At 35.1% G+C, this 14,809-nt stretch overlaps 2 protein-coding genes across 2 annotated transcripts; one reads left to right on the top strand and one right to left on the bottom strand.

Moving 5' to 3' along the window:
- Positions 1-3,412: 3,412 nt before the first annotated feature.
- On the top strand, positions 3,413-7,180 carry LOC111777596 (asparagine synthetase [glutamine-hydrolyzing] 1-like). Its single transcript, XM_023657263.1, has 13 exons — positions 3,413-3,614; positions 4,300-4,438; positions 4,568-4,663; positions 4,778-4,919; positions 5,012-5,202; positions 5,286-5,447; positions 5,542-5,622; positions 5,713-5,934; positions 6,028-6,162; positions 6,248-6,328; positions 6,407-6,493; positions 6,580-6,687; positions 6,765-7,180. The coding sequence occupies exons 1-13, from the start codon at positions 3,535-3,537 to the stop codon at positions 7,002-7,004; spliced, it is 1,764 nt and encodes a 587-aa protein (XP_023513031.1). The 5' UTR covers positions 3,413-3,534; the 3' UTR covers positions 7,005-7,180.
- On the bottom strand, positions 7,037-13,092 carry LOC111777057. Its single transcript, XM_023656499.1, has 9 exons — positions 13,003-13,092; positions 9,845-12,646; positions 9,643-9,769; positions 9,454-9,536; positions 8,956-9,200; positions 8,623-8,709; positions 8,438-8,537; positions 8,117-8,321; positions 7,037-8,028 (listed from the first exon to the last, which is right to left on the bottom strand). Exons 1-9 carry the CDS (start codon positions 13,090-13,092, stop codon positions 7,970-7,972), a joined length of 3,798 nt encoding a protein of 1,265 aa, XP_023512267.1. The 3' UTR covers positions 7,037-7,969.
- Positions 13,093-14,809: the final 1,717 nt, after the last annotated feature.

Here is a 14,809-nt window from a genome sequence, read left to right as displayed (position 1 = left end):
TTAATCAAGGCTCGACTCCTTTAGAGTTTTAGTCGTTTTTTACTGCCTTCGAGGAGGCTTGACTCCTTTTCTTTTGGAGTCCTTTGTTCGATATTTGAGGATTTACCAATCTATTGGCACGACTAAGTTTTAGGGCATGACTCTAATACCATTTGGAACGCCCTAGATCCACCGCTAGGCCTCGTGTCTACCCCCCTTCGGGGAAGAGCGAGAAGGCTGGCACATCGTCCGGTGTCTGGCTCTGATACCATGTTAGATGAACACGACTCTCCACAATGGTATGATATTGTCCACTTTGAGCATAAGTTCTCGTGGCTTTGCTTTGAGTTTCCACAAGCCTCAGACCAATGGAGAGAGTATTCTTTGTTTATAAACCATGATCATTCGGCCGATGTGGGACTTTCATCGTCCGACAGAAATATCTTCTTAGTAGGTGAATTTTAAAACTTTGAGAGAAGTCCAAAAGGATAAGGTCAAAAAGGACAATATTCGCTAGCGGGGAGTCTTGGAGTATTACAAATAGTATCAGAGTCAAACATTAGAACCGATATGCTAGCGAGGACACTGGGCTTGGAAGAGGATTGTGAGATCCTATATAGGACAATATCTATTAGCGATGAACTTGAGTTATACAAAATACAAATAGTATCAAAGTCAGGCACTTGAGGCAATGTGCTAGCAAGGATGCTGGGTTTGGAGGCGAGCGGTGAGATTTCATGCGATAATATCTTATAGTAGTGGACGTGTGTGGTTACAAAAATAAAAATATGTGAAAAGTCTTATCGTTCTTTACAAAAACAATAAAATAAAAGCGGGTATTTGATATAAAAAAATAATAATAATAAAATATATATATATATATATATCAGTAAAGGGTAAAAATTTAAGAATGGAAAATATGTGAAATGTCTCATCATCCTTAATTAAAAGTGGGTATTTAGTTAATAAATCAAGGGTAAAAATGTAATTTTGAAACTTAAAGACCATATTGAAACACAATCGAGAGGTAAAGATCCAACACTTTAAACTCTATCGACCAAATGGAAATTAAGTTCAAAATTCACAACGATTTAAAGAGTATTTTTATTCACTTAATTAAAAAAAAAACATAATTTTGATCGAATGATCATAGATAATTTTTTTTTATTAGTTATTGAAATTTTAAGAATGACGTTATCCCTAAAATTTAAATATGAGTTTTTATATCNTTTTTTTTTTTTTTTTTTTTTTTTTTTTTTTTTTTTTTTTTTTTTTTTTTTTTTTTTGTCATATTTGATATTTATTATAAACGAGATACCTCATTCAACCAATTAAAAATTAAATTCAAATATCAAATATAAAACATGTTATTTAAAAAGACTTACTAAAAACTAAATTCAAAACTTAAAATAAAAAATATCCAATTTAAGAACGAACATAAATTCTATATTCTATAGATTAAAAATATTAAAACATCACCATCTATATATTTTAGAAAATAATTAGATATTTAAAAAAAAATATTTTAGGTATAAAGGTATCTAAATAATTTAGATATTTAAAAAAAATGATTATATAATTTAAGAATATATCATCTTGCCTTTCTAACAAATTTTTTTTTATAATAGATGAAAATAAATAATTAAATCTATGGTTTAATGATTAATTAGTTACTATATGAATATGTTATTAGATTATTAAATATAAATTCATGAATTTAAAAACAACTAAATTAATAAAAATATATACTTAAATTTTCAAAAGTTTATGAAAAATAAAATATTCGTTAATTTTTAAATAAACTTTCATTAATATTTTTTTATTTAAAAAAATTTAAAATTATTTACTCTTATTACCCTATTTAAAAAATATCCATAATGATTTAAAAGTAGCATGAATATTCTTTTATATTTATTAACAAAAATCGTCTATTGACATCTCAAAGATTATCAACAAAAATTTTAATGTTACATTAATGAATATTTTTTAAACGTAATATTGGTATTTTTAAATTTTTTAAAATTTTTTAAAGGAATTTTTAAATATTTGAAAAAAAAATCTAGAGTGAAAAATAAAAAATGTTTTTAAAATTTTTAAAAAATTTAAAGGTATATTTAGAAAAATTATATATATATATATATATATATAATTAAGCTTATTTTTAAAATTTGAAATTTTATGAGTATATTTTAGACAAATTCTAATAAATAAATTCATTTTGTTACACGCGACTCGATAATTATGGATTAACCTTTTTTGGTTTTTTCTTCATTAATATTGAATAATAACAATATTAAAACTATTATGATATATGTTGGCAATAAAATAAATTATAGTAATTGAATTTTGATTTAAATATTAAAGTCTTTTGATTAGTAATTTATTTTATTTGTACTAATATCTATTTTATTATTTAAATTTTAATCCAACCATTACCAGGTTTTTCTTTTTTCTAAAATAAATTTTAATATTAAAACCTGAATATAATTTGTATAGTTTTGTAGAGTAGTGATTATCTTGTTTACCATATAATAATAATAATAATAAATATTTATTTCAACTTCAATTTCTTCGGATAAAATAAAAACGTAGTTACTTTATTTGTTTGTTTTTTCTCTTTTTAGAAAATAATTACTTTTTTTTTGTTGTTATATTTTGTTTATGTTCGAGACGTATGTATATTCGAAATACTTTAAAAGATTCGGGGACCACAATAACTCGAGTAACATGAATTGAATTATTAACTTATAAATTGAATTAAAATATATAAAAATTTAAATAAAATCACTACCTTAGGTTGATTATAATTTGTAATTTTAAAAATATTTACTGAAGAGTTATAAATATTTATTTAATATAATTTAGATATTAATATTTTATTTTTCTTCATGTTTTTTTATTTAACATTAAAAATTAATTCAATTAAATATTATATAATTTGACTGAGTCGGTTGATTATTTAAAATATATATATATATATATATATATATAAATGGATAGAGCAAAGTTCATTTTCAAGAAAATAATAATAATAAATTAGGAAAGAAAATACCGCCAAAAGTATACGGATATGTCAGCCACGTGAACAGAAGGAAGGCAACACGTGGACAGTTGAAAGTGGTGGAAATTAATTTAATTATCCGTTCTGAGTCCATTATTTTTTGTATTTTCTCTGACCTTTCTTACCCAAGCGGTGCTGACTCAGCATTTCCAACCTTTTTCCAAATGGATAAACCCAAACGAGAAAATTGGAGTTTCGAGGGTCAATAAATGACCTCCTAAAACCAACTAAATACATGCACGTGGCGCTTGAATAGGGCACCTCTCCTGTGGTCCCGGAGCTACGTAGGTTGCGGTCTGGATAATACCCGAAACGACGACGTTTTCACCATGATTGCGCCATTATAAATGCGTGGCCAACGGCGGTGTTTCTGAACATTTTCCGACGATTCTACGTGTTAATCTCTGCGATTCGTTTTTTGTTTTCTGAACTGTTTTTGCTCTCTCCTTTTCTTCTTCGTCTTCGAAGCTGTCTTTGAGTTTTTTCTAGTCAATATGTGTGGAATTCTTGCCGTTCTTGGTTGCGCCGATGATTCTCTGGCCAAACGTGTTCGTGTTCTTGAACTATCTCGTCGGCAAGTTCTTAATTTCTCTGCATTTTTGTTGTTTGTTGATTTCATCGTTCTCTCATTTCGTTTCTTTATCTGTATACCAGTCGGTGCTTTATTTATAGCTATTTGCACGTTATATTTGAAGTAATGGAGCTTTTTAACTTCGTAAAATGTGAAAAACAACGAATAAATTCGAAATAATTTGCTGAAAATCTATTTCTCTTTATCTATGATCGTTTTAGGTTTTTTTTCTTCAGATATCGGTGAATTTTTTTGATATATTCATTTTGTATCTGTATTTAGAGTTTGATATAAGCAGCTGCATGTTTGTCCATATTAAGCATGGAGATGGTTTGAAGTTTGAATGATATAATACACTTTCCGTATGAAGGTTTAAACTGTGTTTCAAATCCAGTGTCTGTGGAAATAGTTAGCGAACGGAACTCTGATGATATTTAGTTTGTAATCTCTAGTACGATTTTGGCATTTCCTTCCATGCAGCGATTCCCGTGAAAAAAAAAGAACTCTGTATCTGATTGTGACCTTTCAACTTTTGAATTTTAAAATTTTGGCTGAGAATCAGACATGTGGATCCCTACCACAACGACGTTGGATAATATTAAGGCAGAAAACGGAAGGTTTATTGATTCGCATGGTTAATCGAATAAATTTCACAGAACTGACTTAATTACTTGTTGTGGTTTGATAGATTGAAACACCGTGGCCCAGACTGGAGTGGGCTCTACCAGCACGGCGATTGCTACTTAACGCATCAACGTTTAGCCATTATCGATCCTGCATCCGGTGATCAACCTCTTTATAATGAAGATAAGTCCGTTGTCGTCACGGTACACTCCCTTACCTTCTTCTTCGTTGTATGGATGTGTGTTGTTGTTTTTTCCAAATGAGAGGGGAAGCAGGCACACGAAAGCACTCTCTTATCGTTCTGATGAGCAAAAGTGTTTGCCTGAAATTAGGTTAACGGAGAGATATACAACCATGAGGAGCTGAGGAAGAAATTGAGGAACCACAAATTTCGAACCGGCAGTGACTGCGATGTTATCTCGCATCTGGTATTAACAGATATGAAATAATTTTTTCTCGAAGAATCTGATTTTTTTCACGAGTAACCCATTTGGTGTGCTCAAGTGGATGGGATTAAGATATATATCGTTTGGTGTCTGTAGTATGAAGAATATGGAGAGAATTTCGTGGACATGCTTGATGGAATGTTCTCTTTCGTTCTTTTGGACACGCGTGACAACAGTTTCATTGCTGCTCGAGATGCAATTGGAATTACTTCCCTATACATTGGCTGGGGACTCGATGGTAACTAAAATAATTCTGAAACCCCTTTGTTAGTCCCTGTGTTGATCCTTCGGCATGGTCTCTAAATACTCTTTATTTTATATTATGGTCAGGCTCAGTCTGGATATCTTCGGAACTCAAAGGGCTGAATGATGATTGTGAACATTTTGAGACCTTTCCACCTGGGCACTTGTACTCTAGCAAGCAAGGTGGATTCAAAAGATGGTATAATCCAACCTGGTTCTCGGAGGGTATTCCATCGACCCCGTATGACCCACTTGTTCTGAGACGCGCATTGGAGAATGTATGAATTGGAAGATACTTGATTAAGTTTAACGTGTTTTGAGATTCTATTAGGATAAAGAGCTTACGTGCTAAATTATGCAGGCTGTGATCAAAAGGCTGATGACCGATGTCCCTTTTGGAGTTCTGCTATCTGGTGGCCTGGATTCATCGTTGGTTGCCTCTATCACAGCTCGTCACTTAGCTGGCACAAGAGCTGCCAAGCAGTGGGGTACAAAACTCCATTCCTTCTGTGTTGGTCTTGAGGTAGGTTTCTTTTCCTCTTAAAGTTCATACAATTATCGATTATGTGCATACTGGGAGCCGTTTAAGATTAGTCCTCTGTTCATCTGATGTTCAGGGTTCACCGGATCTGAAGGCTGCTAGAGAAGTTGCAGATTTTTTGGGAACTGTCCACCACGAGTTCCATTTCACAGTTCAGGTACGATACATATCTCGAGAACTTTGCCAACAAATATGCATCCCCCTTTTGTTGATATAATATTACAATCGTTATTTTCTTTTATAATAGGATGGGATTGATGCCATTGAAGACGTTATCTACCATATAGAAACATATGATGTAACTACTATCAGGGCAAGCACACCTATGTTTCTTATGGCACGAAAGATTAAGTCACTAGGAGTAAAGATGGTGATTTCTGGTGAAGGCGCTGATGAGATTTTTGGCGGATATCTGTACTTCCACAAGGCTCCTAATAAGGAAGAGTTTCACCGTGAAAGTTGTCGCAAGGTATATGATTTTATGAACAGCCCTGATCGATTTTTTATGGTTTGGGTGAGAGGCATTGCATTAATATCAAAGAGCTCTTTTTCTTGCTTGCAGATAAAGGAACTTCACCTGTATGATTGCTTGAGAGCTAACAAAGCAACTTCAGCGTGGGGCTTGGAAGTTCGAGTTCCATTTTTGGATAAGGAATTTATTAATGTTGCAATGGCCATCGATCCAGAATGGAAAATGGTAGAGAAATAAATTTCCCCAAGCCTTCTTCTTAGCTTTGTAGTAGCCCTTTTCGTTTCTCCTCTAATCCATTGATCTATTTCAGGTCAAACGTGAACAAGGTAGAATTGAAAAATGGGTCCTCAGGAAAGCTTTTGATGATCAACAGCAGCCATATCTCCCTAAGGTCTCAAGAAAAACCCCTAGTGTATCATTCAACAACCATAACTTAGATTAGAATGTGACCCTTTTTTCCTGCATGCAGAGTGTTCTGTACAGACAGAAGGAACAATTCAGCGATGGTGTTGGATATAGTTGGATTGATGGCCTTAAATCCCATGCTGCTCAACATGTAATATGCTAGCCCTTTCCTTTCTATTGCCTTTAAACCCATTCGGTGGTTTTGCTTGATGATGACTTCTCAATACATGATTTCAGGTGACTGATAAAATGATGCAGAACGCTGAACACATCTTCCCCCAAAACACTCCAACATCAAAAGAAGCCTACTACTACAGAACCATATTCGAGAGGTTCTTCCCACAGGTAATTTACTTTCATCAACAACATTGTTGACCCATATGAGTGAATTTCATTAACCCAGTTTTGCAATGACTTTACAGAACTCAGCTCGGCTGACCGTTCCAGGAGGACCAAGCATTGCGTGCAGCACAGCAAAGGCTGTCGAGTGGGACGTTGCTTGGTCTAAAAATCTCGATCCGTCAGGTAGAGCGGCGCTTGGAGTCCACGTTTCAGCTTATGCAGATGAGGCAACCAACGTCAACAGCATTGTCCCGTCCAAGATGATCGATACCATTCCGAGAATGGAGGTGAGTACATCTGGATTAAAAATCCTCAGCTAGTATAGGATATAGTAGTAGGCTAACCTTGCTTGATATTAGATCATGTCCTCTGAAGTACATGTTTAAGTGCACAGGAGTGATGTAAAGTAAGGGTCTTGAGCAGAGTATTATTTTGAGACATTCCAAAGTAAACTTTCTATGAATCTATTATATCTTCTCTAGGATTCTTCGGATTATGTGATTTTCTTCCCTTTAAGCATGTCTGGACGCAAATTATAATTATATAATTGATGTGATTACGTGAATTGCAAGGTTGAATCAAATTTCTGTTCTCTTGGTCGTTGACAAATAAACGAATCTTTTTATTTGTAAGTAGCTGTTTCTATATATATATATCTCAGCCCTATAATCTAATTTCAGCCATCATCAAAATTTACAATACCTCATCCTAGAAAACGAGCTTCTTCCTAATTCTCTCCTGCAATTATTCTGTACAAGAGAACAGAAACACAAAATCCTGAACCCCTTGCTAACTATTCTAACTAATTCTAGAAAATGGGTTACATGCAACTTCCCATTCTTCACTGTTCGGAGCGTCGTAGCACAATTCTTCTCTGTCTGTAGTCCTCCAAATAATCACGACGTAGACTGGTCGAGCACGTTGGATATTTCTTGTTGTGGCTTGTATTGTTTTGAAGATGGTTTTCTTCAGCTTCCCCTAAGAACGGGAAGAACAATCAATAAACAGCATGTTTCCCCCACGACTCTTCAACTAATCACATCAAATAACGTATATGATCCATGATTGTCCTTGTAAAAGATCAAATTGAAGAACACTGATATATTTGCATCACAGAGCTCTAGAACACTTATTTTGCAACACAAACAACCAATGGTCGATACAGTTTAATTCCATTTTCCATTTTTGTAAGATTAGTTTGAGAGGGGTGAGGATGTACTCGACTCAAGATACTGCTCTCCTAAGCATGCGTCGTTGGATGAAGGTCAGTTCTCGCACTGTATCTTCAAATCTCATCAGACCCGTTGCTGTTTTCGTTGGCATCATCGTGAATTTGGGACTTCCCTGCCAAACAATGTGATAGAGATCTCACGTTATAACCAAGTTTATAGATTACACTTCACTTAATATAAGCATCTGATGAGTTAGTTACCTGATAATGAGCTAGACCCAACTGTGTTCTTCTGCAAGAGTTTCTGGCACATTACAGTTTCCTGGAAATCCAGGAAAGTGTAATTAAGAAACTCTAATCTCTCGGAATCAGTCATCTTTGAAAATCCAAATGAAGTAGTCCATGTATGGAGCACACTAGAAACAGCTGGTAAGATCAGCCTCTGAACTCCCAGTCCTCTCAGCCTCTGGAAACACATGTCAAATCATTAGAAGTACAATAGTTTCTGAGCACTAGAGGAAAAAATGGTTAAGAAAAAGAATGGAAATGAAGAAAAGCATATGTATGTTAGAGTGCAACTACCTCTTCGAGCTCGTTCATCAAAATACGACACATGCCAAGTCGGCGATACTGAAAACGAGTGCCAATGAGTGGAACTTCTGCGACCTTCTCTCCATAGATCCTAGAGAGAACAAAAAGTGAAAGGCATGTCAAAGGAATGTTTAAATTCTAGGTCCTACCGTCACAGCCGAGATATATGTGCTCACCTTATAGCAGCGACACTAACTAATTCATCGTTTCGTTCTAAAAGGACTGTATAGAAACCTTGAAAGTTCAACCGCTTAAGCTCTGAACTGCAAAGTCATAGACAACAAAATCAGCTGGACATTGCAAAGAACTCAAAGCTTTGATCATGAACCATCTATTTCCACACGATTGTCAAGAACATATAGAACCAGCACGGATATCCTATCTACATTTTCTGATATATTTTGAAAGAAGGGAACAAAAAGACCAAAAGGGGGTTGCCAATTTCCGAGTACAAATCGCTGCATGCATTTAAGAAAGAAACGAAAACACCTATAAAATGAACGTCTCACCTTCTGCTAAAGATGACGTCCTCTGCAATGTCTCTCCTCGTGTGATGTTCCCTAACTGGTTTGAAACATTCATGCATCACAGAGAGAGCAACATTGAGCTTGCTCTGGGTTTCTGTCAAGGTCTCAAGGTGAGGAGAATTGAAATAATCAGTATCAGAGGTTGTGGCCTTTAGTAGTGACCAGGTTAGATTGTCACCACCCACTGGAATTGATCTTCCCAATAGCTTCTGGAGACCACAATATATCTGGACCAAAACAAGGAAGACTAAGAATATTTACTATATGATTTTCATGACATTAATCACACTGAACACCGAAATACTTGCTACTCGGCCGAGGCATTTTAAATCGTATCCCAATATATCAACTTTTTAGGCAATCAATTCTCAATGAAGTCAGATTATGCAAAATCATCCAAGTTTATATTATAAAATACATGGAGTAGTAAGCTCGTGACAGTCGAACCTTTTAAAGAAATGAAGAAGGGTTGAGAATTACCACTTTACATTGTTTGTTACAAAACCAATAAGTGTTAGAACGGATTCCAAACTTTTTGGTCTCCCTTAGGCATTCAACATGATCTGCACGAAGAAACTACCCGAGCATTAACGGACGATATTTGTGGGTTATTCTTCAAAAATATGCATGTTCTTATGTAATGAATGACTTTTTAGATGAAGTACGTACATTTACGTTCACATTGATAACAAGTGAGGGAAGGGTCATCAGCAACATTGGCATCTTGACTCAAATTGTTCTGGCCACAAATGCCACAACAACACGATGGACAAAACCAATCACCTTCGGGAATGTCCTAAAACAGTCAACAGTCAACAAATCTCAAATTTCTAATATATTGAACTAAGAAACTAAGAAGAGGTATGTCTACCTGTAAACCCAGGCAGCTTTGGTGGAATGATGATGGACACTGATCACATAAAATTAATGTGCCTCCAAAGTGACAAATTGAACAGATATAGTCATTCTCACCTTTAGAATAGCCACCTTCCATACAATCAAATGCTTCGATCTTAAAGTTCGAGGTCTTTTTATTGCATAGTATCTGGCACTCTAACAAAGATTGTCCATCTTCCAGCAGTATATTTGCAGCCGATCGAGATGAAATACCGCCAGCGTGTATTCCGAAACCATTGATAGTAAATACCTTCTGACAGCAGCAGCATTTGATCCCATCACGAGATATCCTTCCTTCAGCCATTGGTTGAAGGCCCTTCCCTCTACAGTAATAAACCTTTGCCCTGGGCAACACCATATTGTTGTCTATCAACCAGGAGAGTACTGTTCTAGGGTTGTGGTGTGAAGGACTTGGAGTGACCACCTCATGAACTCTTTTGCTTGAGCGTGACACCCGCATAGACCTCCTATGTTCTATGTCATCTGAAAATTTATTGATATTCGCACATACACTTTCTCTGTTCAATTTTTGCTTAACTGCTCCAGGACTTCTTGTGGACCTCAAATACTTTTTGCATACAGTCTGGATGCCTGATTCACATGCTTTACCATCTAAATTATGTTGCCTTTGAGCTAAGTGAGGTGAAAAACAAAATAAATTAGCCATGCTCCTGGGTTTTTTAGTTCTTTGAAATTTGTCTTGACCAAATTCCTCGAAACCTTTGGGTGGAGATATTCTAGGAGACTCTCCACAACATGTTCTTATTGAATTTGAAGGCATCGAGCATTCCTGTACATCTATATTACTTGGTGCAGAGTAAATTTTATTACTAACTAACTGGCCCTCAGCCTTCTGTATAATGAATACATTTTCCATAGTTCTAACAGGAGAGTCGGTACGATTGTAGACACCCTCTTCATCTAAACAGATCTTGCAGGCGGTTGAAAGTGTCATACAACTTCTGCCTAGAGGTGAAGTGTAGCACCATCTTTGCCTGTCTCCTTTACCTTTCTGTTTGACAAGCATATGCCATCCCAAAGATAATAGATGCCTCCTTGCTTCTGATTGCATTTTAAGCACATCCTTAGCTCCACTACTTCCTAACTGACTCAGGTTATGGTAGTCCATGACAGCTTTATGCAAAAGTTCAGGTTGTTCTAAGACAACACCAGAACTGTCGAGAGTAGTCGGAAAGCGGTTATGGTAGTCCATGACAGCTTTATGCAAAAGTTCAGGTTGTCCTAAGACAACACCAGAACTGTCGAGAGTAGTCGGAAAGCAGTTGTTGGGACTTGAACTCTTTTCTCTCTGTTCAAGGGCACTAGATGAGAGTATCACTTGACATGAGTCATGCATGATTCTCCTTTCATTTCCGGAAACAGATGGAGGGATCTCAACGGAGTGTTCCTCCAAGAGATTGCACACCTGAAGAAGAGAATAGAAACACTTTCCATCAGGAGAGGTATATCTAAAAGTAGGCTTATCTGTCCTGCATTCAATTTCCCAGCCAAGATGTAAAAGATGCTTCCTTGCATTTTCAGCCAAAGCTTGTGTAGCCTTTTCTTTGCCCCAAATTGAATATTCCTTAACAGCATCAGGGCATGATGCAGCATCAAGAGGAATCGTAGCACTAAGAGTTTCCCATTTAACAAACCTCCCACGTCCCAAACATTTTAGCTGTTTATTTACATTTTTATGCTTGATAATTGGCGGTTGCTGACAGCTAATGGAACCACTAGCACCAGAAAATGCCTCAGAATCAGAAGCTATGGTTGACGATCCTCTAGGCAGCACAGATAATGCTTCATCATGGCAGGAAAAATCTAAATCATTCGAAGTTTTTGATTCGATATCATCATCTAGTTGAGATTTTCCTTGAGATAGATGAAAATCAATAGAATTTGGACCAGAATCTAGCAACTCCGCATCCAAACTATCATGTGTGTGCACTTCTCCCAGAGCATCAAATGCATTTTCCTGATTGAAATCATCCTTAACCATCATATCACTTTTTATAGATTCCCCAGTAACTGCAGTTGTATCAAAGTCAACAAAATTGATAGAAGGATTCTTGTTGACACAATCATTAGTTTTTCCAAACTCACATCTTACACTTGAAGAAATTTCGAACACCCGAAGCATTTCCTTTAGAGTAATATCTAAATTTTCTTCAATGACCTCCATCACCAACTCCTTCCACAAATCGTTCATAGGAGAAGTCCACTCACCAATCTTCATGAAATCTTCTTTTGCCCGTACTTCATACCATATTTGCTTCAAAGAAACTGGAAGATAGGATTCCTGCTCACATTGATCCATTAACTCAAGAAACGACCAAGTCCCCCGTCTCTGCCAATCCCCGGTAGCCTCGTTCCAATCCTGCGTAATACGCAACGTTCCAATTCCAACAGTCAACTCATCTCCCAAATCTGGAAAGAAAATTCTTCTCTCTTCAGAACCATCTTCGTGATCAAAAACAACACCTTCCCACCACGCATCCTGGTAATTCACATCAACACACTGTCCATATGGCAAGCCCCACTTTCCAAACTCAACCATAGGTGGTATTGGCCTTATATATCCTCGAACATTTGTATTCCCACTCAAGGAATTAGCCTCATCTAAATTAGCAGAAACGGAAATAGCATCAACAAGCAAACCAGAACCATCATTACAAAGAAGATGATCGTACATAACATGACGAACTCCATTGCTACATGCAATAACAGTCCCACCATGCCAAGAACCAAGAAAGCCATCTTCCAAACTCCTTATCTGCCATAATTGACATTCATAATGTCAAAATTTCACAAACAAAGAGGCCTCATTATAAACCTACAAAGACATCCCCAATCTCTTTCCGCAAAGACGAAACCACAAAAATGTATGTATAACAGGCAAAAAAACACACAACATTACCAAACAAAACAAAAAATCCTCATTAACCTCAAAAGTTCTCCAATGAACCCCGAAATAATCAAACAAGCGGAACAGATAATACCTTGATTTCAGAAAACAATACAAAAACGGCATAAAAACGAAGAAAAATAAATCAAAATAGCCAGCCGTATCCTCGATTTCCAATCCGAAGACTCAAAACACCATTAAAGGCTGAAACAGAGTTACATTACCTCTACTTTTTCATCAACGAGAAGCCTTCTTTCTACTCGGCGCTTCCTCTTCCTCCCAGCGCCCTGTACCTCAAGGTGCAGGACCGCCATTGATACGGCGAGAAGAAAACGGAAGAACCAATCTGTAGCCTGGCCTGTAATATTAACTGTTCACTCTTTTCCCATACTTTGCCACCAAGGTAACCACGAAACGGAGATGGAAATACTACGGGAGATCCCATGCGACCGTATTCATGGTAACTAATCTGTAATCTTCAAAACCATTGGTCCACGTCATCATTACGATTACGTGGCGCGAATATACGTTCTTTATAATACTCTTGTGCGTATCTCTCTCTCTCTCTCTCGTAATCCCATGCATTTCCTAAAAATTAAACGCTTAAAAAAGGAATTCGAAAAGTGCGTAATCTGCTGGGAGAGAGCGCACCGTATCAATATGCAGATTATTTTCTCAATATAATTAAGGTTAAAAATTAGTAAAAATATTTTAATAAATAATAATTTATTTTTTTTAAAGATTTTTTCCTTTGTTATAATTTTTCCCCTATCCAAAAATATATTATTATCAAATTTAACATTTTATAATTAAACTAAATTTAAATTATTTTTCATTTTTTAAATAATTATTATTATTGTGAGAGAGAAAGTGTAGACAAAAAAACAAAATTATTTTAGCTTTTACGGTAGAAGAAATTAATTATTATAAATATAAAGAAATTAAATATTTATTTATTAATTTTTATTTTAATAAATGAAAAAAAAATGGGTTTTTAACATATAAATTGTTAATTACCTTTTTTTTTTATATTAAATAATCCTCAACCGTATAATTTTTTTCGTTTGTTAGATTTAATAGAATTTAATGCCAAAATCATTATTAATATCGTGCTTTAATTTATTTAAATAAATATATATAATTGAATGCACGAATTTGAACTCCTTCGGTTACAGTTAAATAGAAATAATATTTATATTTAGTATTTAGTCCTTGCATTTCTCAAAAATTAAATGTTTGGATATAACGAATTTTTAAATCATTTTCTCCAATATAATCATAATTGGAAACTCGCAATTAATTTCGTGACAACTGTATTGTAAAAACTTCCCAATTTGGAAGGTAATCTACATGGAATATTTTATTTCACAAATTATATTAAAATATTATTAATTTTAATTTTAAATTTTGAGTATGTCAACAACTATAAGTGGAAAAGTCAACTAGCACGTGGTATTGTTCAAAGTGGACAATACCATACCATTGTGGAGAGTTGTGTTCATTTAACATGGTATCAGTATCAAAGTATTGCCCTAAACTTAACAATGTCAATAGAATCATCAAATGTCAAACAAAGGGCGCCAAAAAAAAAAAAATAAAAAGAGTCAAGGCTCCTCGAAGGCACAGTGAGAAATGACTAAGACTCTAAAAGTAAAGGAGTCGAGCCTCGATTAAGGGGAGGCGTACTTTGTTCGAGGGGAGGTGTTGGATGAAAGTCCCACATCGACTAATTTAGGGAATGATCATGAGTTTATAAACAAAAATACTAGATGTATTTTAGAGAAGCCCAAAGCAAATTCCCGAGAACTTATGTTCAAAGTGGACAATATCATACCATTATGCCCGTTTAGAGTGGGCCCCACAAATTAAATGTTAATGATCATATTAACAAACTGGTCAAAGTCAACTCAGATACTAATATATATATATATATATATTTGTTTATTTATTACTTTTCTTCCATGGAATATGCAAAGTGCCACGTAATATTAAATGTTTATTTTATGAGAAAAATTGGGGATAATATGCAAA

This window comes from Cucurbita pepo, chromosome LG16, assembly GCF_002806865.2.
Source record: "Cucurbita pepo subsp. pepo cultivar mu-cu-16 chromosome LG16, ASM280686v2, whole genome shotgun sequence".
NCBI lineage: Eukaryota > Viridiplantae > Streptophyta > Magnoliopsida > Cucurbitales > Cucurbitaceae > Cucurbita > Cucurbita pepo.
This window is presented reverse-complemented; position numbering and strand designations above follow the sequence as displayed.